Source organism: Lepisosteus oculatus, chromosome 22 (assembly GCF_040954835.1).
Source record: "Lepisosteus oculatus isolate fLepOcu1 chromosome 22, fLepOcu1.hap2, whole genome shotgun sequence".
NCBI classification, from domain to species: Eukaryota; Metazoa; Chordata; class Actinopteri; order Semionotiformes; family Lepisosteidae; genus Lepisosteus; species Lepisosteus oculatus.
Window position 1 is genome coordinate 13758024 of NC_090717.1, and position 21571 is coordinate 13779594.

The following is a 21571-nucleotide window of genomic DNA, read 5'->3' on the forward strand; positions in this document are numbered from 1 at the left end:
CTGTCTCTGAGGGGAACTCATCGCTGAACAGAAATGCAGGGTTTACAGTAACGTGTCAATAACAGGCCTCTCACTGTTTTTAACTTTGCTCCACATACTGTACCAAGACATGTTCAAACTAATGAGTCCATTGCCCGTTCTCTCGAGACATCACCTCAAGTTGTGTGCAGAGGTGTCTACTCAGAGATTCTCAAAAGACAAGGACAGACTTCCTCTCTTCCCAGTGTCCTGTCAGCAGCATTATTTTTAGCTATAGCAGTTGCCATTTGGAAAAGGGATTTGAATGAGGACTTTGGGAATTATTCATAAAATCAAAAACGTTTTGCTCATGACAAAAATCTAGCCTAATTAGCCATGACCAACCGTTCAAATGAACATAAAAAGAAATCTCCTGCCAATTGTGTTTCTGAAACATAGTGAACAGTTGATACAGTATTTTCTGCCTGTGTGGATTCTCCAATCTTGAGCTCATCCGCAAGAGAAACAAGTTTGCATCTCTTTAGTGGGCAGCCTTTCAGAAATTCTTGAACAATCTGTGTTATGTGAAAATGAGATCAGCACGTGACTTTGGCAGCAAACTTTCAAACAAACATGATCTGAGGTTCATCTTTGTCACCACACCTGCAGATCCAGCTGCAAGCAAATATCGCTGTACGCAGAACGGTCGCTTCAAACTTTCTCTCAACTGTTTTATTCTAGGAAATGAACAATTTGGCCATAAAATCTGATTTAGATGTATACAAAGTTAATATATCTAACTTACTATTAACATTACATAACTTAGTAAGCTTGTGGTTGAGGTAAAACTAAATCTTGAGCCGAATGTCTTTATTCCCTTGGTTTGCTGTCTCATTAAAGGAACTTGTGTTTTTAGTCCTAAATGCTGGTAATAAAGATCTTCATGCTTTCTGTATCCAGTATCTAGAAAGGGTTCTAGTGGTCCTTTACTGGTAATTCTGCATAATCCCAGGTAAACACGTCCTACAGTTCAAGACATCCTGTTTTACTGAAGGGGAGAAGGAGAACAACACAATGACTCACTTTTCATTCTTGAAAAGTGAACTAAGGTGCTGTATACCTACAGGTTCCATCACTCAGTAAAGCCTGTGTTATGCATACAGTATATGGTGTACAAAACCAGAATTACCTTTGGATTGGGCAGCAATAGTTTCTTTGCTCAAGGATACTTTCCCAATGACATCATCATGCCTAGAAAAAGGAAAGAAGGGTCAGATTTGCCATAATTCTTAATAAATAATCATTAACCAGCCACTCATAAAGTGCAAAGTACTCATACAGATAGCTGACCAGCTCACATCACTGCACCTGGTATGACAGTGAAATTTGATACACAGCCAAATGGTAGCAGAGGGAAGATGTTCAGATAAATAATGACAGAATACACCAGTGTCCATCTGAGCATCACAAGATGGTGGTCAATCTAAGACAATTCAATATAACACCCACTGGTGTGTAGTGTAGCTTTTGAATGTGAACATAATTTGCTCTATAGTGCACAGTTCTCAAACAGATGTGTTTGCTCACTTTCTAATCACCTCTACAAGCACCTTGGAGTATAGATCAGTTAGCTAATTGTAATCATTAAAATAGTTCATAACTGATTAAAATTAAAATAGTTTGAATTGATGCAACACTCATTCCCCATTTTCTATTGACAAAAGCCAATTAATACAAATCGACCAAATGAAAGAAAGTCATACTGTATGTGTACAGCTTCAGGTTTCTGTAAGTGGACATTTGCTTCAGGGAGAGAATGAGTCCATGAGAGTTAATGTGTACTGGGGGAATGGTGTTTCTTTATTCAAAGTACCACCTGGATGCTGATCATGTTTTCTTTATTCTGGAACGTTTTCCCCCTGACAGATGCCATAGTATTTAGTCTAGCTTAGTGATGAGCAAATTACTCAGAGAATCACTGCAGATGCATGTGTAGGTAATAGCTTTTTCCCCCACTGTGACTGTCACAATGGACAGCAGACAGGCAGGGCGATTAGCTCTCTGATTCGTACAAAGGCAGCAAGGTAACGCCGAATCTTGAGTGATTTCCACTATGAGATGCTGGCAGGGTTGCAGGTGGGGGTTACTGTGCTACACAGGATCTGATTTTCACCAGCTCAATATGTACCTTTGATTCTATACAGCTGATATATTTTTGAAAGCAGGACACTGCATGTCTTTTGCGTGTTCAGACTGTTTTGAGCAGGTAGCAGGATTCCCTGTAAACATCTCCTGTTGATTCTTCAGCCCCTGATGGGATTTTAAATTCATCACTGTAATGTCCGAGGTGGCAGCTCTGTTTCAGTGACGTGTGTCTTTAGACACAGCATTCCTTCTGATGACCCAGTAGCTCCTACAGCAAATGTCTCCCAACCTCGATCAGATGGAACAGCTGGCGATCATCCAGCTGTCAGGCCTGAATGATGGCAAGAGGGCTGCAGCCTTACAGCCCTGCACCAAACGCAAGCTGACATTCTGACATTTAGAGCAGAGGATTTATACCTTACAAATGCAATCTTGATAATATCTTGAAAACAAAAATGGCACACAGAATATTTTAACAGCTGTAATAACCTTTAGTGTTATACAGTACAATACAGAATCTCAAGGCTTTCTCTTAAGTGTAACTTTAAGAAAACTATTTGTCTGAGGACTTGAGTCTCTAATAATTTAGGACAATCTTTACTAAAGACTTGAGTAATTTTTGTGAATAAGTTAAGCACACAGATTGACTAGAGGTGTAAAGCATTTTTAAAGAGCAAAACCACTCTAGTGACTTCTATGACTCTGCCTATCTTTTTCTGTCTATAGACTGATTTCCATTAACAATGGAATATGTAATAAAACACCACGTCTCAACAGACCAAAAAATAATTTGAGGGACACATTGCTGGTGGAGTAAGAAAAAGGATAGATAACCACTGGTTACCGTAGGTGCAATAAATTGTTAGTACATGTAACAACTAGTTTTCTGTCTGTGTGTATAAAACCATTGAAAATGATCATCATACCATACCGGCTGCTAACTGAAGTGACCCAGCTGTTCAAGATACGAGTGGGCCTGTGGGCAGAGAGGAAGAAGCAGAGTGGAATCCCTAGGTGGGCCGACAGGCCTGTAGCTACAGCACAGGCTGGGCCCTACCGTCCTGTGGTCACCGTTTCATCTCTTGGTTATTTGAGTCATCTGTGACGGGGAGCCCTTAAGAATCTATGTATAGATACTGTAGGTGTGTAGTGTCACCATAGCTTAATTCACTCGCTAATAACAGTGTTTGCAGTGTAATCAGTATGGGTTTAATCAATCCTACATCTAACATGTGAGCCTGCAAAACGGTTTTTGAAATCAAAGCTGACACAGTAATGCTGACTAGTGGTTTAGGCACTGAAGCCTTAAATTAAAACCTCTCTCCTAGATTCTTAATAGAATTGATTTTCACTATTCCGATGGAGTGATATCTTGTTAAAGGGTGTTTATATGGGCCTCTTGTCACGCCTTGTGACTTGATATCTCCAGGTCTCAGAAACTGACAAAGGCTGGCTGTGGTCACTGATAGGATAGGAAACCTCTGAGGGGAACCTGGCTGCTGCTGGGTGATTCTCTGCCATCGGGATCACACTGCAGTACAGGGAACACTGTGATCCCACAGCAGCTTTTAAAAAAATCATGTTCAGAAAACTTGACTTTGCAAGCAAGAATACTGAACTGAAAATGGCAGATGAAGAAGCTATGAAATATCACAGAGTGAAAGAGACTAGACATGCTTAAGGATGATTGCACTTTGCCCATTTTGACTTTGTATGAGCAAGGCTACTGGGATGTTTTTAAATGGTTGAGCGATTTCTATATTCCGAGTCTTGTGTTGATTGCTGGCTAGTACTTACCCTTCTGACCTCACAAAGATATTGTGCCTCCCATGATAACCACATCTAGATTTCATCGAAAGAGTGGATAGGAAATAATTAATAATTCAGGGACCTGCAATTTGAAGCCTTACATATCTCTCACTACATCTTAAGCGAAGTGTATAGTGGCATAAACAAACACACCTGAAACATTTCATGCTCCTTGTGTGTATCTGATAGATGCCAAACTGCAGCTGTAGTTAAATGTGCCCAATTTCAATTTCACTGCAGGCTTAATGAGATTAAAGCACATGTTTAAGCCAACTCAAGATACTGGGTCCCTAATGATATATTTCACTTAAATTTGTTTTGGCAGGGAACAAACCTTTACTTGTTCCTTAACTGTACTACTACTATTGTATCTTTTAATCACAATCTTAACAAGATCCTGTTGCTCAATAACATGCAGGATAAAAACACAACTTCCTGCACGTACTGTAAAAAACAACTTTCTCCAGGCCATAATGGAACTGTCCACCAGTCTTTTCCTTCAGCACCCTCCCCTAAATTTTCACCGCCTTAATGTTGGTTTTTAAAGAAAAAGAAATGAACCACCCTAAACCAGTGTTTGTTCATTTTATGAGTGAAGCACCAGATTTTATTTGATTTGACTGGGAAAAGAATATCGTCTGACACCTCCTAGATTTAGGGGTAACTTCACCTGTATCATACCTTCCTTGGGTAAGTACAAAAAATATCAGTAAATGCAATTGTTTCTAAGAGTGATGTCAGAAAGTGCACTAATCTAGGAAAGGACTGTGCTATCAGTTTCCTAGCTGAGGTCAATTTGTTCTGACGTTTTACAGCCCAATGAGTTCAATCAGTGCACCTCTTTATGTGATGAACTATCCAGCAATGCTGTGCGATATGCAGGCTCTTACCCAATGGTGTCCTCATCTATGACATAGAAGGACAAAGTGTGGAAGCCCATGGGCAGGTGCAGGGTATACTCCTCTCCCCAGAATGGGTTCAGGTTCTTCCACACAGTTGCTGTCCTGCAGAGAGATGGAGCGATAATGCTGTATTATACTTCTGCAAGGTTGTTAGAGCAATATGAGCATGAGAACAAAGGCTTTAGAAATGCAGGGAACCAGTTAAAATTATTTAAGACTTTTCAATTCTGATTTACTGTATCCTGCCCACAGGTGTGGGATATATTTTACTTTGAGCAAGCTTGCTTGGGCCTTGCCCAAGCACATGTTGTGATCTATGATGCTGACATCTTAGGTTTGAAGCCTGGATCATATCACAAACTGACCGTGACTGGGGATTCGCCCATGTGACCTCATACAAGCCTAGATAAAGCTAGAAAGCTAATTAGCCATGGCTTTCTCAGCTTACAGCAGAACACCCACCAAATCTGCGCAGGACCTGCAGGTTTGCAGTGTGGTTGTTAAAGGGTTGTGCCTCTTCACATTTGGTCCAGAACCTTTTGTACCTCTTGATGTGTCAAAGGACAAATGTACACTTTTTCTTTCTTCCCATGTGAGGCTGATTGCAGTTGGCATGAACGTATAGTCAGTGATTTCAATTCAACCTGGATGGCTATAGAACATGAAAATACCTGGTGATTCAGTTTGACAGTATTAGGACGTGAAATGCAGATCTCTCTGGTTTCACTGGCCAGGGACATGATGGGAACCTTCTGCTTCACAGACCAACCGAATACTGTTAAGCTCTGAGAACTTCTGTGCAATTGACTGGAGTTCCTGATACTTTGACCAGTAAGTCTATTAGAAAATGTTGACATTTTTGAAAGTTTCAAAAGCAGGAATCCATTATCAACTAACAACACAGAGGAACCCACAAGGGAAAAGCGGACTCTAATTGCATAGCGACGCATTTGGTCTGTATTTGTTACCACTTCCACTGTGGCCATCATGTGATAAATCAGTGTGGGGTGGTTTTCTTTCTTTCTGTCTGTCTTTGTTTGCTGCCCAAATTCAATATAAATCAGTGAGTCATGGTTTCAGAACAACAATAGCAACACTGGGCTACAGGCACAACGCAGAAAATGACATTAGCAACTGCAGGAAATGTTCTTGCAACAATTATTCATACAGCCTGAAAAGGGCACTGCCAGTGACTGAGGAGCTTCTTATCATGCCCACTATGAACCTCTTCAGACAATGTAGCCTGGTGAACATTACAGCAAAGCCTTTATTTTAAATGTGGGTTTCCCAGTTCCTTTTTCCTACCCCCTCTATTTGGAAGCTACTCGGTTTCATGCCTGCAAACGTTGTCCCAGTGCAGGATGGGAATCAGTGCAGTGAGCAGACCCCTCTGGGTCGTGCACTGCCCAGGCCTCTGCCATCAGCAGCTGAAGGACTGATGCAGCTCTCACCGGGCCCAGCAAGCCCAACTACCATCCAACGATCCGGACTGACTCAAGCCCACTCATCCCTGGACTGAAGAATCATGGTCATCCACAGCTAATACCGAGACCACACACAAAAATAAACATTTACATCTACAGCCACTTGTTCGTTTCCGGTAGACGCAAGAGGGATTTCATCGAACTTAGAAACCAGGCTATTGGCTTCAACAGCAATTGAAGAGTAGCTTGTTCCAGGCTCCATGTAGGGTTCAAAGTTTGCTTAGAACATAAGCCTTTACTTTAAGGCCCCTGTACTCAAGCTGTTTATATTATTATTGTTGTTGCTGTTTTTGGTGTTATACACTATAATATACAACATTATTTATTATATTACTGTATTACAAGTAAGCGAGGTAACTCTACTCTGTCATCTTTAGTGGAATATTCTCTTCTTTGAAATTCCCATGAACTGTTGCATCAGATTCCATGAAACTACACATGGAAATAAAGTCTCCCTTAGCTGGACGCTCCCTATGGGGAGATCAGAATGCACAGAAATCCAGGTCAGCCTGGCACAGGAACATGGCAAATGGTACTTGTACTGAGACTACTAAAAAATAGACGTGTTATTCCAAAAATGTAAAGATCACAAGAAAGTTGTGTACTCGGACCCAACTGAGTGTATGGCGTACTGTGAGCAAAGTACAAAATCTGGGCAAATTCACTGTGGTAAACTGCTGACATAAACATATCCTCTGTTCATTCCAGTAATTTGATTGTCTGTGTGTATTTTCAAATACCTGCTCAGTCCAATACAGGGTGGCAATGAGCAAGAGCCTCACCAGGCACACGGTGAGCAGGCAGACAGGATACCAGTCTATTGTACGGCACACATGCATGCTGTATGGTTATGGGAAAGAATTTTAAAATAACATTGTGTATGCTACAAAAACAATGGTAGAAATTAATCCATGCAGGGTTCTTTCATCACAGTTTGGACTCAAACACACTAGATCAATGTACACATATGAACATGATGGAGGTACTCTGATGGCTCCCAAGAACCGTTTGAGGCATGATGGAATTTTAAAATTGCCCTTAAATTGAAAGACCTGAATGTATAAATTCAGTATTAAGTCTGTGCTGAAGGGATCACAGGAAACGTATTAGTGAACACTTAGTGAATATGTTATAGTAAACTGCGTCTTTGCTGTAATGCCCCTCAGTGTTTCACTATGATTTAACAATGACTTCCATGAGTAGTGCAGTAATGCACTTTGGACTTGCATAGGAAAGTATTATAAGGCTTAGACAGAGGCTTAACCAAATTCCAATTCCTTCTGCATTGTGTGGATAGTATTATGTGGCTTCAGTGTTTATTTTATAACCCTCTAATTCCCTTTAAAATGCAATTTCACTAGACACTTGTTGCTGGAAAGCAACAGGTACAAGGCAGGATACACCCTGGATAGGACACCAGTTCATTGCAGGGCAGACAGACACACACACAGACCAGGGCCAATTTTCCCAGAAGCCAATTAACCTACCGGTATGTCTTTGGACTGTGTGAGAAAACCAGAGCACCCAGAGAAACCCATGTAAGCAAAGAGAAAATACAAACTGCCCAGACAGCACCCCAGAAACTGAACCAGGGCCCCAACACTGCCAGACAGCCATGCTAATTTCTGTGGCACTGTACTGCTGTCAATAAATACCACATTTTAGCAAAAATTATTCACTGTCTTCCAGATATAGACAGGTATTTTTTATAATTAGCCAATATTATTTTACCTATTGCAGCTGTAATCCTACACTATATACATTGCCTACAGCACTACAACATCTAGTGAAAGTACACAATGATGACATATCAAACTGGAACGGAATGTTTTTAATCAGAAGAATCGGCCAATGGAAGCTGAAGGATAGATCACGTGACAGGAATAAACACTAAAAACATAGTACACTACATGCTGGTAACTCCATGTACACGTGAGCCCGGAGAAGCAATGGAAGAATTACAGTCTAGAAGGTGATGAAGTGCTGCAGTATATGACTGAAATACTGAAAGATGTTTGAGGGTTATGTGCAGCAAAAATTCCTTCTAGGCCCTCACCTTCGCAGGTGCTCGCTGGTGCTCACTCCCTCTGTCGGCTATCAGGAAGCACCTGGAACCCACCACTTGCCCAGCCCCACCCCCACCTCCCCCAGCGGTCCTGAGAATAATTTATGCACTTCGCCATGGTTACCTGCTCAGGACTGAAAGGCCAGCGTTGGATCAGATTCCCCCTCTCGCACCACGCTGCTGCTCCTGTGATCTCCACAAGCTGCCTGGGCGCACGGAGCTCATCACAGCAAGGACTGCTAGCACTGTCAGCTACATCCACCCTCTCCCAGCCACACACAGCATCACACTGTCTGCCCTCCGCAGGAGCGGGAACTGGGGACCAGTGCAGGGAGCCGCTATAGGGGAGTGGAGGTTTGCTACCACATTCATTCGTTTGTTCATCCATTTAACAGGGAAACTGGCCCAGTGAGAAAGAGGCCTCGTTTACGAGGGTCCTGGGATATATACAACTGAGTGGTCAGACTGGGACCATAACCGCCTCACTGGAGGTGGAATAATTCAAAAGTATACATGTGACTCTACAGTCAATGACAGGCAGTGGCTACTTTGAAACATCTGAATTGTCAGGGCCCAGTAAAAGAAGACAATTTTCACATTCCCCCCCCCCCCAAGAATTATTTGTATGTTTGTCTTCTTTCTCAGCATTCAAAGCTCTGTTTCACCCTGTACTGCACGCTGCTCGCAGGAAGTGCCTGACAACGCGCCGTTTGGACGTTGTGACCTTGCTCAGTGCACAATCTCATGGCTGGGCATCCGCTGGAGAGTGGAGGGAGAGTCTGGGAACGCAGGTAAAGAAAAACGTGCTGTGCGTGTTAAGGCGGTTGCCATTTACGATCGTCTGCTTGAGTGAGAAATCCATTTTGATCGCAGTTTCACTCGCGTTGCAGTGCTCCGTCACTGAAACGAGCGAGTTGCTATCAGTCCAGGTTGTTTTGGACTGGGCTTCACCATCGTCTTCACACAGAAGCAAATTGACTTCAGAAGTCAGGGTTGTCATAGTCAAAATCCTGGCCTCGTTTAAGAAAACAGTCATGACTCTGCCCTGAGGCCCGAAGAGTGCCAGGGTGAGCTTCAAGGATCCAGAGTGTGTTTCTCACTCCATGATAGTCCTTATTTGATTATCCATCTGTGCCTTACAACTTACGACCTGATACAGCCAATACTGTGGTCCCACGCGGTCCACTTCAAAACGTCATGTCAAGCACTGTTCATTCAGCTCTTCATTATCTGGTTCCAGAAAATTGCAATGTAATCTGGCACCTTATTTAATGCATTTTCCCCAAATATTTTGGGTTCACTGTTGCCATTCATTAGATTTATCCTGCCGTTTCATATCACATGTTATTTAATAATACAGTACGAAACCCAATGTATAATCTTAGACAAGAATGTGGATTTATGCAGACTACGATTGCTTATCAGCTGTTAATTATATTTGATAAAGGCACCAGACTCTTATTTTAAAATAACATGACATTTTTGTAGCCCTATTGCTTTGAGATGACAAAAGACAGACAATACTGATCAGATACTGGAGTAAAAATGATTGTAATTATTATTTAAAAGACTTATCAGAGAGTATTACACTATGTATTAATGCCTGTTGCTGCAGATGGAGATACAGTACCATCCATTCATTTGCATTATACACTTTTAACTATAATGATTAATATAATGGTATTATTTATATAACAAGGGAGTACTGGACCCAACAGCCTTTATGATTTGTTTCTTCTATGAGCACCTACCTACATTAAATGTCATTTGTCTAGTTTGTATTTTGTAGTTTCCAGTTTCCTTTGTCACTTCTAGAGTGATTGCCAATCACATTATTTTGATATTATCTCCAAATGCAATTTCTAACTATATTCGTATCTGAATTGTTAATACAAATTAGGAAGAACAGTGGCCCTAATACAGACCCCTGTGGTACTCCACTACTTCACCATTATCTGTACTCTGCGTTTCCTATCCAAAAACCAACTTTTAGTCCAAATGCATGCGTCACCTTGAATGGATCCTAACTGCGATTTGAAAACTAGTCTTTTATAAGAAGCTTTCCTAAATGCCTTCTCAAAAACAAAAATTTCCATGTAACTTTTTGTATCCATTACTGCTTTTGAATGTTCAGAGAACTCTAACAAAATCCAATAGACTTTCCCAGTTTCCCACAGTCTACATTAAGCTTTACTGGTGCTCCCTGATGTTGCATCATGCTTTTACTATAATTTCACTGTGCTTTACTACACTTTAATCTATTTCCCAATAGTGAGCCATAGTAGACTTTCACCAAGTAAGTTATGAATATAGTGATACATTATAAGAACCATATAAAAGAACCCACACACAATTATCAGAGCATATGTTTGGTTAGTTTTTCTTTCCCACAAGCTTGGTGTGTTTGCTCTAGTATGAGGGACTCTCATGCCATTGGGGCACAGCTGATCTGTTGCCTACCTTTGGGGTGATATCATGCCGACAGTACACAAAGATACAGTACCAACATAGGTCGGGTTACAGGAAACACCGTCCCATAGCCGAAGAGAATATTATAGCAATTATAAAAAGGTGGATTCTTTACGGAAGTACCAAACCACAGAAAAAGGTTTATTATTGTAAGTTATGAAGAATGGGACCATACAGTATGTCTCAGCTGGGACACTGGTAGGGTCTGGGCTTCACATCCTGACTGAAGGAGAGAGCTGGGTACCCTGCCCATTATCTGCCTGAAAGACTTTGCCAGTGACATTTTTCTACCAAAATGTATTTGGTACATAATGAAAAACATATTGTAGCACCCTTTTCAGCTTGCTGGCTTTTCATACTAAAAGGATAATTCGAATTATCTTAAAATTTAACCACTGTGACTGAAAGGCCTGGAAATAATTGCTTACTAATTAATACTTATTAACCTCTGAATACTTTGAAGGCTTTTGAATATATTCCTTGGTATGCCTTGGTCTGAATACTTTTCAGGGCACTGTACATTTTCATGTTAATGATCTTAATTTGTAGCTTAATTTGTCACTAAAAGTAAGTCATAGATATGAAAATGCACAGGTCTTATTAAACAGTACTTCTAATTTTCATAATTTTCAAAGTGTTTCAAACGTCCCACGCGCCGTTTGCTAAACCTTTCCCGTTTCTAGCCGAAAGTCCTGCAGTATTTTTTTTTCTCTGCCCTAAAATTAGTTGCTGTTATATTTGCTCCTTTGAACCTTTTACACGCCCTTGCAGAAATCGTAGGGAAAATTGCGTTCCCAGAGCAAACACACGGAGATGCGGAGTGAAAAGAATTCGCACTTACCTGGCTACAACTTCATTGTCAATTTTCACCAGACAGTAAGGATCACTCGTCCCAGAGCTACCAAGAAAAAAGGGGCACAAGTATTCGGTTTTAAATTTCTTGTGAGCTTCCACAACTCGGACTCGTGAACCGACATTAATCATACGCCTTTATGTGCACTATTAAATCATGAGCCGTTAAGCTTTCTAACCCTCTGCGTGATGTGCATCATATTAATTAAGTCAATGCATATCTGGGATTTTATAGCTTGAAGCCATTCTATTTCCATCCATTAAATCACGTCATTTATCTCAGTTTGTTGACTGGATTTTTATATACCTGTATAAATCAATGTTTCAATAACTAGACGCGTCTTTCCAATCTAATTAAAGAAACCGATCTTTTCTGCATGGTAGGATTTGAAAACCCACTATGCTGGAGAAAAGCCTTCGGCTTCAGAGGAATGTACAGGTAGTTCATTTTGAAGTTTACAACCGGTCTCTTATCGATTTGTTCTAACAGCGTGAAAGACAAATATAAACATCAACGCAGCATTCCTACTTTTCAAGTGGTAGAAGAAACCAAAACTTAATCTGTATACGTAAGACAGTGTAGTACGCTGTATGTAAACTCTGAAGCAAAACAATGTTTTAAACATGGTAGTATTACAAAAGATGTAAAAGCTCCAGAGCAGTTATCCAGTTCTCTTCACCGCATTTTAGGGAAAAGAGCCGTCTTAAAAAATATATATTTTTTATCATTATTATCATTTACATTCTAAACAGGTTAAAGGCTTCGTAAACTAATCTGCGGAATGAAAAAATATTTTTCTGCAGACGAGCCGTTTTTGTCAACTTGGGGAGATCAATGCGATCGCAGTGGATTCTAGGGACCAGATTATATCCTACACAGTAAAAAAAAAACGACCGCCTCATTTCATAGTAAAATCAGTGTGAATCAAACTTAAAGAATGTATGTTCATTATTTATAAACCTGCTGTTGTTTCTATGGTCTATGTGCTGTGTATGGACTTGATAGCCTATGCTGTTCTGTACGAACTGTTGAATGCTGGTTGCCCCTTGTACACGCTTACTTCTTTATCTTACTTACAAGACTCCTAAAACATCTTCCTCCGAATGTACAGTATGTAATAGAGCGGATATTCAATTAATGCCATGTTTAGTGAAATAATAAGAGCTATTCGTCCAAAAAGTTAGCTTTTGATTTACAGTAGTTCCCAAAAGTAAAGGAAGAATATTTGATAACTTACACATCTTTTGCAGGCAGGTTTCTTCCTTCCACGATCCGAAAATACAGAGAAGTGTTTTTGGCCATGGTGGGCTCTGGAGGAGAAGCTCCTTGGTGACCACTTGCTCCAGCAGGAATGTTCCTTCGGGGTACACTTACGGGCGCCGGGGCTCTCCCTGCGTGCACACGAGCCGGGGGGGATGCCGGCTGGATCCCATCCCTCGCTCTCTCGCTCTCTCGCTTCACGGAGACAGACGGACGCACTTGCCTTCTGCAGAATGTGAGCACACGCCAAATCCAGGGGGAAAAAAGCGGATTTTAAAACAGCAGTGGCGCTTTCAAATCTGACACCGGTTATCCCCAAGCAGACACGGAAAGCAGTTAACACGCAGCGCGACAACTTCTGAAGTGAATTGAACGCTCATTGCCACACTAGTGTAATCTGTTTAGTGGGCTAGGTGTGCCTTCCCGGTCGGATTTCTTAGCAAAGTGCTTCATTCTTTCATTTCCCCCTTGAGACTCTGCAATTGAACAGGTGTATAGCCTGCACGACGAACATATGTTGCGAGTGCCGGCGTGCTCGGATCACCCAGTGTAACTGAAATGACACAGGTAAAGCTGGAGTTTCGCGTAACCTGGAGAGGCGAGGAGGAGGATGGATTCCTTACCGGTGTAATCGCGCCCTCTATTGGCTAAAGTGTATTTCGACGCCTTTTAATGCCCGTAACGTAAAAAACAACTGCAATGAGTTTCATACTCCGTAAACTAGTGAAACCTAAAAAGGTCGCCACATTTCTATGTATCGGGCTTATACATAAAGTGCTGATGCAGTGGTGAGGAAGATTTCTTTTAAATAATAATGCTAATTATTAAGTTAATTGAAGTTAATTGTGTAAATGATTATTGTTATTAATAAGAAGTTGGGGAAATTGCGTTTAAGAGGTATTGTATTGCTTTACATTAAACTATATGCCCGTTACACAGACATTACATTGTGTGTTGATATTTTAGAACTAGCCCTACCCCAAACGTCTTATTAATTTTAAAAAGTAGTTATTTATAGAAGAAGCTTGTACAAAGCAGTCAAATCTAGTTTAAGTGCAGCACTCATGACATTACTCAGGGCAGGGCCTCGTTGGCTTGATATGAGCAATTAGTGAGGCTGACATTGTATTTGTTTCGTGTAGTCTGCCCTGGGATCCTAGAGGCGAAACAAATCTGTAGTGTTTATGTTAGACAGTAACTGAGCCTTAAGTAACATGACCTTTACCCAAACTAATAGGTGATGCGTACAAAAATATAACAGACGACACATTCCGATTAAATATCTATCGTGATTAACATGATTTCACAGGTGAGGGACACACCTGTTATGTGCAAAATTTAGGAAGACAATGTATTTCTCGTTACCAGCCTGCTAAATTTGCGGTACTGTAATCTCTGTAGTAAAGGCGTACACAAAACACTTTATCTACCCCTCCATTTCTTCTTACATTGCTTTTAATTCTGTGCTTGCACAATACCATCTGCGCTTCTCTTCGCCGTTATACGTCGCCAAATAAGGAAGCGACAACAGGCACTTACGTGGACAGCTATGATGAGAGGGTCCTTCCACCCAGCTGACGTGCGAAGTGTTTTAAACCGCGATCACCTGAAACAAGCGTGGGGTATCGGCAAGAGGTCTTATATTTCTTCTGTGCATTAGGTATGAATGCGGAGAAGTTTTCATTGTGCATGCTCAGTGTAGCTAAGACAATATGATGACTGGTGATTTCGATTATATCGCTGTCAATTCAGTTTACTGAAGGTTTGTTTTGCTTAGTTTGTGCTGAAATAAAGCGCCGCTGTTGTCCTATCGTAAATGTGTACGAGGTCAATTCTTGCCGCTGCGTTTCATGTTAAGAGAGGGTTTCTCAAATGTCCTCTTATCGCGGGGTACGTTTTTTTTTTCGAATGCACTGCAGTCTTCTTGGAAAAGCCGAAAGGAAAATAAAGATTGGTTGCGTTAGTAAAAACATGAATAGTGCTAGACAACAATCATCCACAATTTTGTTTTTCTTGAATTCTAAGTTTTCCACTCGGCTTGTTTTGGGTGTCAAGGTTTTGTTTTTCCTCCTTATATCCAGGCGTTTGAACGCAAGACATCTGAAATTATGGCAGACTACCCTGGCATTTACGACGAACCGGCGGACTCCACCAGACAACAGGAAAGACATTACCACCTCCTGTCCCAGCTGCAGAACCTCGTGAAAGATCTGCCGAGGTGTGCCGGTTACGCTGTCTAGATCCAAACATCGCTGTTGTTGCAGCTCGGTAAACGTTAGTGCGAGATTTGTTTTGTAACTTTCACAGATGCTTCTGCTCCAAGACGCCTTATACAAGGGGAGTTCAAACTATCTAGCTTTGCCTTCATTTGGTTTTGGTCATTTCTAAATTAAATTATCCCAGTCTGCAATTGCGAAGTTTGTCATCACAAATCAAGACCTGAAAAACAAACATTGATTTTTTTAAAAGTTAATATGCTCTTTATGTGGTGATTTGTCAGAAAATGCTATAATTTTTCAGAACATACCATATTTGAAGCCTGTAAAGGAAATTAATCATAAAAGTGTTTTCATAACTACCAGCAGAAGATGTTAAACAGTTTATTTTTTCCCCAGATGGAAGGAGGCCTCGTCAACAAATGGAATTGTAGAGATGTGAAATGTCCATACACATGAATAAATATGACCTGTGCGTGAATCGATATACTGTGCTGCAGTTCAAGACGTGTCACTAACATCTGTGTGTCTGCCTTCCACAATCAAACGTGGACTTTGTGGTTCAGTTCATTCCAGCAGCGTCTGTCCTACACCATGCTGAGCGACCTGGCCTTGGCCCTGATTGACGGAACGGTGTTCGAGATCGTCCAGGGGCTGCTGGAGATCCAGCACCTGACGGAGAGGAACCTCTATAACCAGCGGCAGAAACTGCACAGTGAGCACAGAGGTAGGTCCGGCCAGGTGCTGCTTGCAGGCGTTGTGTTTTTGCAGCAAGCAAACATGCAGGGAACCGATCGCATCTGCTTCTGTGCCCGTGGCATAAAAACAGCACAGGCATTTGTGTCTGCTTCTGCAAGAAGCCAAATACTGTTCTCTCTACTTCCTTGGTTGATGCTGTGATGCATTTCACGGCATCTGTATGCCCCTGCTGATCATCTTACTAAGCAGTTGTTCTTGGTAGGTGTGTGGGCTGTTTAACCAGGTTGATGCACCCTTTTCAGTTGGCTGATGATAGATTAATTTATGGAAAGTCATGTACAGATCAAATATAAGTATTATCTAAAAATATATTGCTCTGTATCCCTGGGAATGAACCTCCCTTAAAAGAAAGCATTTTACTTTAACATTCTTGTTTGATGTGTTAGTCTACATGGACAATCGCATCCTTGTTTTAATAGTGCGTATCTTGCTGTAGGTCTCAAACAGGAATTAGTCCGGAAGCATAAGGAAGCCCTGCAGTCCTGCAAATCCCACAACCTGGCTGTGCTCCGATCCAGCCAGCAGGCAGAGATCGAGGTACAGGTCCATACGAGTTGCATTTTCTTAGTGTGGCGTTTTTTGCCACTGGCAGAACACGCACACTTGTGTGAAATATTTAGAGATGGTATACAACAGGGTCTTGACATCCGCAAAATTTAACATTCGCGAAATCCCGCTTATTCGTGATTCGGTCGGGTCGATGGGGTCTTGGATGGAAGAGGAGCAGAGAGGGAAGAAAGCTAGCTGAAGGCCGTTAAGCGCAACTTTCAAATGAGCGGATATGATTGTGAATTTATCTAGTGGGCGAGTCTCCGCCTGCTCCCAGCCCAAATAGCCATTACCCAGCACCTGCGTCTCGGCCTGGTCTTGTTTCTGTACGGTAATGAGTGCTCCAGGCTCTGCCGGCAGTGTGGGGAGTGACAGGCGGGAGAGGACTTTACCGGCTCCCTGACGGTCCTGATAGAACTGGGGCGTCATGATCAGGGAGGCAGAGAGAGAGTGCAGGCTGGACACAGGAGGAAGTCATGTTGGTTTTAGTTAATTAACCAAACAGTTATCACATGCTTACAGTAATCAGTTATTTTACTAAGTCAATGCATTAGTACTTTAATCATATAAGGTCATATAAGGAGGATTACTATATACTGTTGTACACCACGTGATGGTGTAGGGGTGGGTTTGGTTATATGTGAATTTGGCTGTTGTAGAAACCTCATAAATGTCGAGATCCTACTGTACTATCAGTTGTACTCGCTGTCAGAGAAGTATTTTGTTTGCCACGATGGTGGGTTTTGTTTTGTATACATTTTTTTATTTTTTTTTAACATTTCACAACATTGAAGGGGGAAAATATATATAATATATTGTTTAAATCTGTTTTAAAGACCTTGAAAATGTACCACTGGATGTTCTGGGTTTCTGTTTTTTTCAGTAAAAAGATCAGCCAAACTGATACACAAGCTCCAACACAGCTAGAATACACTGCACCTCTCACTGGCGTAAGTTAAACATCCTTGATGCATAAAAGCAATGGTGCATAATTATATCAAATTTTCCCTTAAGGTATTGAGTCTCATTTATTAACCTGATGCAGTTTGACCTTGCTGGTATTTTAAGCACTGCAGTTCCTTATGTTTGGTCTGCCGGATGTGGACTTCATCAATTCCAGGTTCTGCAGTTCTCTTTGAAGTGGCCTTCATGCAATGCTGCAGTTATTCATACCTTGTGGTATTAAATAGGCTCTGGAGCAGCGTGTTAAAGATGAACAGAGAATGATGGATGAGAAGATAGTGGCCGAGATGGATCAGAAAGTGATTGACCAGCAGACTACCTTGGAAAAAGCAGGTGTTCCTGGATTTTACACTACGACAAGCCCTCAGGTATAGTATTGGCAACTGTTTAATTTGGCTGATTATAACAGATGATTCTGGAACCAAGAACATTAACACTCCTCCAAAGATTGAGGAGGCAAATACTTTGCGTGAAGTCGCCATAGATTTCCTCTATTAGAAATAATTCTTCAGTTCCCTAGTAAATTGCTTAGAAAAACCCTGTACAACTGAGGTTCTTTTTAGAATTTTACTAGCAACTTTAGGTGCTCATTAGTGATGAGGTAAGGTAAGGGTTAGAGCTAGTATCTATGGATGCTTTAATAACTTCCTATAGAATCTCAGTTGGTAGTAAACTGATCATTCACAAAATGTTGGATTCTTTGGTACTGAATGAATCATGTAATCCATACCAGCATTAGCTGGAACAAAGAATTTTAGTGAAATAGGTACCTTTTTTCTGCCTTTTCACATCTAAATGAACATGCAGAAGCTTCAGGGAAGTATTGGTTATTTCAAGGCAATGCATGTTAAAAACACAGTTTGAAAACTTTAAAGAGATGCATAAAATAATATAGAGCCCTTTTAAAAAGGTTTCAATATAGTTTAATACAGTAGTTATAACTATTTGCTTTAGAGCAGAATTGACCCATTTTCTCTAGCTCTCTCTAGAAAGGGAAAGTATTTGGTCTGAATACATCAGGTTTATACGATATGAACACCCTAAGTGCATCAAATGTGCTCCGGCACACTATTTCTCATAAAAGCCAGTAGATGGTAGTATTGGATACTTTTCATTGCATCCAAAGTAATGTGAAGTAAATTTGAGAATTCAGATCATATTCTTGATTGTTTTGTAGGAAGTTGATTTTTGCATTATTTAATGCTAAGAAGTGTGAGTTTGAGGTTTGCTTTTTTAGTTCATAAACCTTAGTTTGAGATTACATTTTCTATATTTGCATATGCTCTTGTTTTACTTTTCTAATACTTTACATAAATGGACTATCTTTTTTTATATATCCAGGAGCTAAAGGTGTAGAATTCTGGGCATAGCAAGTTTTTCATATAATTATAAAAATAGTAATTATAATTTCTTTTATAAACTTTATTGTAACTGTGAAATGAGTTTTACTCCACAGCTTTTTGTAGAAGTCTTTCTTGATTTGGGTCATTTGTGTGTCACTGAAAAGCCAGAATCTGAGTATTTTGCCCTGTGTGCAAAGGACCATATTTATTTTTGATGGACAGATTAACTGTTCTCAGGTTAGCATTGCTGGGTCAATACCCAGTAAAGCTGAATCCCGCTGGACACGCATACATAAGGTATTAAGTTTGAGTTTAATCAGACGCATCTCATTTTTCAGGGTGAACACTCATCTGGTATATTTATGTGTTGGAAAGATACCAAATATCACCGACCAATCATTTTCATCAACAGGATAGTGTCTGGATGCATACAAAAGGTTTAGGTACAGTAGTGTGGAATTTAAACCCAGGGAAGTCATGTTGAAATTGCACAATGCATTAGTTAGACTTCATTTGTAATATTGTGTTCAATTCCGGCCACCACATTACAAGAGGTGGCACAGAGGACAGCAACCAAAACTCCTTTCTGTCCTGAAGGGATTGTGTTACTGGGACAAATTTAAGTTAACTGAGTCTTTTTAGAGTGAAACAAGAAATACTGGGGTCTTGATTCGCGATTTTCAAAATCGCAAACGGCATGGACCACATCGATTCAGTGAACTTCTTCAAGGTCAACAACATTACAAGAGCTGGAGGACACCAGCAGAAATTGGGTTAAGGGCCATTCAGGGTTATAAACAGGGGAGACTTTGTTACCCATAGGTTTGTTGGAATCTTAGTAAGTCAGGTGGGTGAAGAGGACTTTGTGGAGAGTAAAATTCTCAGATCATTAAATTGGTTGTAACCAAACGAACTGGATGGAACAAATGACCTAGTCTTTTATGAAACAGTTCTGTTCTTATTTTCTGGAAATGGTTTTGCATAATGTCTAATCATTTATCTTAAACCAGGAGGTCTAAGCTTTTCTCAAGTTGGAAACCACAATTTGTTTTTTAGTCCAACACTATGTTGGCAATATGGGATTTAATTGTGTTATACAGTATGCATAATGTGGAATCGCCAACAAAGATTCGGCTGCTAGCCAAGACCCCTGTCCCTCATGGGGAGACTGACTATCTGCAGCTGTAACAAATTATTTGACGGGCATTGCTTTTTTCACCCAACGCCAAGAATACCCTTGTATGTTTTATTTTCAATCAGAAATAATCTACCTCTTAAGCTGTTGCTTTTATCCAAAGTGACCTACTTTTGCCACCACTTGTACAGCAGGGCGTTTTGCTAGAGCAGTCTGGGGAAAGTATCTTGCTCAGGGCACAAAAGCAGGGCCCTTCCTGGGATGTGAATCCACAACCTTCCAGCTGGGGGAGTCCAGATCCGGAGTTGCTATCCCACATGGCATCCTTCACCACTAGCAAAGACTGACTTGTGCGTGATTGTCACTTCATATTTCCTTTTCAGCGTTTGTTGCGTGTTCATTACATTGCAGTAATGTCCATGTGTTTCTAATCCTTGTGTGGGGGTGGATAGAAACAAGCACATTGGGCCAGATAACCACATGACTGTGATTTGCATTACGGGCATTTAATTTGTTTATGCACAATATGGGATATCATTACATTACGTGCTCCCCCCCCCCATAGATACTTAAGGCTGCTTTTATACCAAGAGTGTATTGTTTGGGATTCAGATCCACTTTTCTTGTTTGTTTCAGGAACTAACATTGCAAATGAACTTGCTGGAACTGATCCTCAAGCTCCAGCAGAAGGAGTCTCAGTCTGGAAGTTTGTTTTCATGAGGGTTTCAGCAAGAAACAGGTGGGGGATGTGTATCAAGTGTACCGGAGGATCCGCAAACTGCGCTTGCATGTTCAGCAGGCTATGGATCACCTGTTAATGCTGGATACTGGACGTTGGAAGATGTGAGATGAGCTAAACCATCTGTGATATCTAGGGATTACCCAGATTGGACTTTGATCGATGAAGTTCATCCTGCTTAGTGGCAATATTTAGTGGAAATGAGTTGCTTTAAACGGATCTGTGGACATGGAGAGAGATCGTGTTGTTTTCTGAACTGAGCTATTGCAGATGTCGCAGGGAGGGTACACACACGAGCAAAAGTGGTGGTTTATTTTGACTGTGCTCCCCACAAACCAACACAAATTATATGTGCAAAATTAAAATAAATTCACAAAAACTTACTGAGAGTTACGGTTTAAACCAGTAGTACCACCGTGCTTAGGTCCGATCAGCTCCCTTTCCGCTTGCCTACCTGAGGAGCTTCCTAAATAGGTATAGCCCTGCCCCCTCGGAACATACCATTGTCCCAGTAAAGTTATCTAGCTCCGAATCTAATCATAAACTTATCATTGCCCCCATAACAGTTCATTCATAATTTGCTAAATAAAATGTATTGAATGTAGAAAAACACGAACAAAACATTTTTCTCTTTCCCCTATGTTCGTAAGAAAATGGTACTTGCCATCGCGGAAGAGGTGCGCATGCGCGACTCGGCGCTGACGCCACAAAGTCCGGCCGAGGACGAGGTCAGGCTTGGACCCCTGAGGCCACCGTACCCGGAAGTGAGAACGCACGGCTGTGACATCAAGGCAGATACAGCGCTGTTGGTACACAATTAGTACAAATAAAAAAAACGTTATTCTTGAGTGTGCGTGTCTTAATTTTTCTACGGCTTAACATGAGCTGATTTAGAAGTAAAATGTATTTTTTTTGCGTGCAT

The 21571-nt window shown here is 41.0% G+C and overlaps 2 protein-coding genes across 6 annotated transcripts in view; one reads left to right on the forward strand and one right to left on the reverse strand.

Annotated features, from left to right (window-relative positions):
• The window catches only part of LOC102684961 (rasGAP-activating-like protein 1), a 62777-nt gene extending 48935 nt beyond the window's left edge, over window positions 1-13842 (reverse strand). The window contains exons 1-5 of one of the 3 annotated variants that reach the window (XM_069182225.1): window positions 13569-13842; window positions 12923-13171; window positions 11674-11730; window positions 4803-4916; window positions 1148-1209 (exon numbers count right to left, since the gene is read on the reverse strand). In XM_069182225.1, coding sequence (XP_069038326.1) covers window positions 1148-1209; window positions 4803-4916; window positions 11674-11730; window positions 12923-12987 — 298 coding nt within the window. In that variant the 5' untranslated portion in view covers window positions 12988-13171; window positions 13569-13842. Of the gene's footprint in view, window positions 1-1147; window positions 1210-2146; window positions 2504-4802; window positions 4917-11673; window positions 11731-12922; window positions 13527-13568 lie in introns of those variants that run through there. The other 2 variants (XM_069182224.1, XM_069182226.1) reach the window with 2 other exon arrangements.
• Window positions 13843-14496: 654 nt separating this feature from the next.
• On the forward strand, window positions 14497-21497 carry dgcr6 (DiGeorge syndrome critical region gene 6). 3 transcript variants are annotated; one of them, XM_006640458.3, is made up of 7 exons: window positions 14497-14605; window positions 15027-15163; window positions 15728-15888; window positions 16357-16457; window positions 17660-17800; window positions 20547-20649; window positions 21300-21497. In XM_006640458.3, the coding sequence occupies exons 2-6, from the start codon at window positions 15054-15056 to the stop codon at window positions 20628-20630; spliced, it is 597 nt and encodes a 198-aa protein (XP_006640521.1). In that variant the 5' UTR covers window positions 14497-14605; window positions 15027-15053; the 3' UTR covers window positions 20631-20649; window positions 21300-21497. The 3 variants fall into 3 exon arrangements, with proteins under 3 accessions (XP_006640521.1, XP_015221841.1, XP_015221842.1); XM_015366355.2 differs by having other exon boundaries at window positions 20547-21497; XM_015366356.2 differs by lacking the exon at window positions 14497-14605 and adding an exon at window positions 14619-14707 and having other exon boundaries at window positions 20547-21497.
• Window positions 21498-21571: the final 74 nt, after the last annotated feature.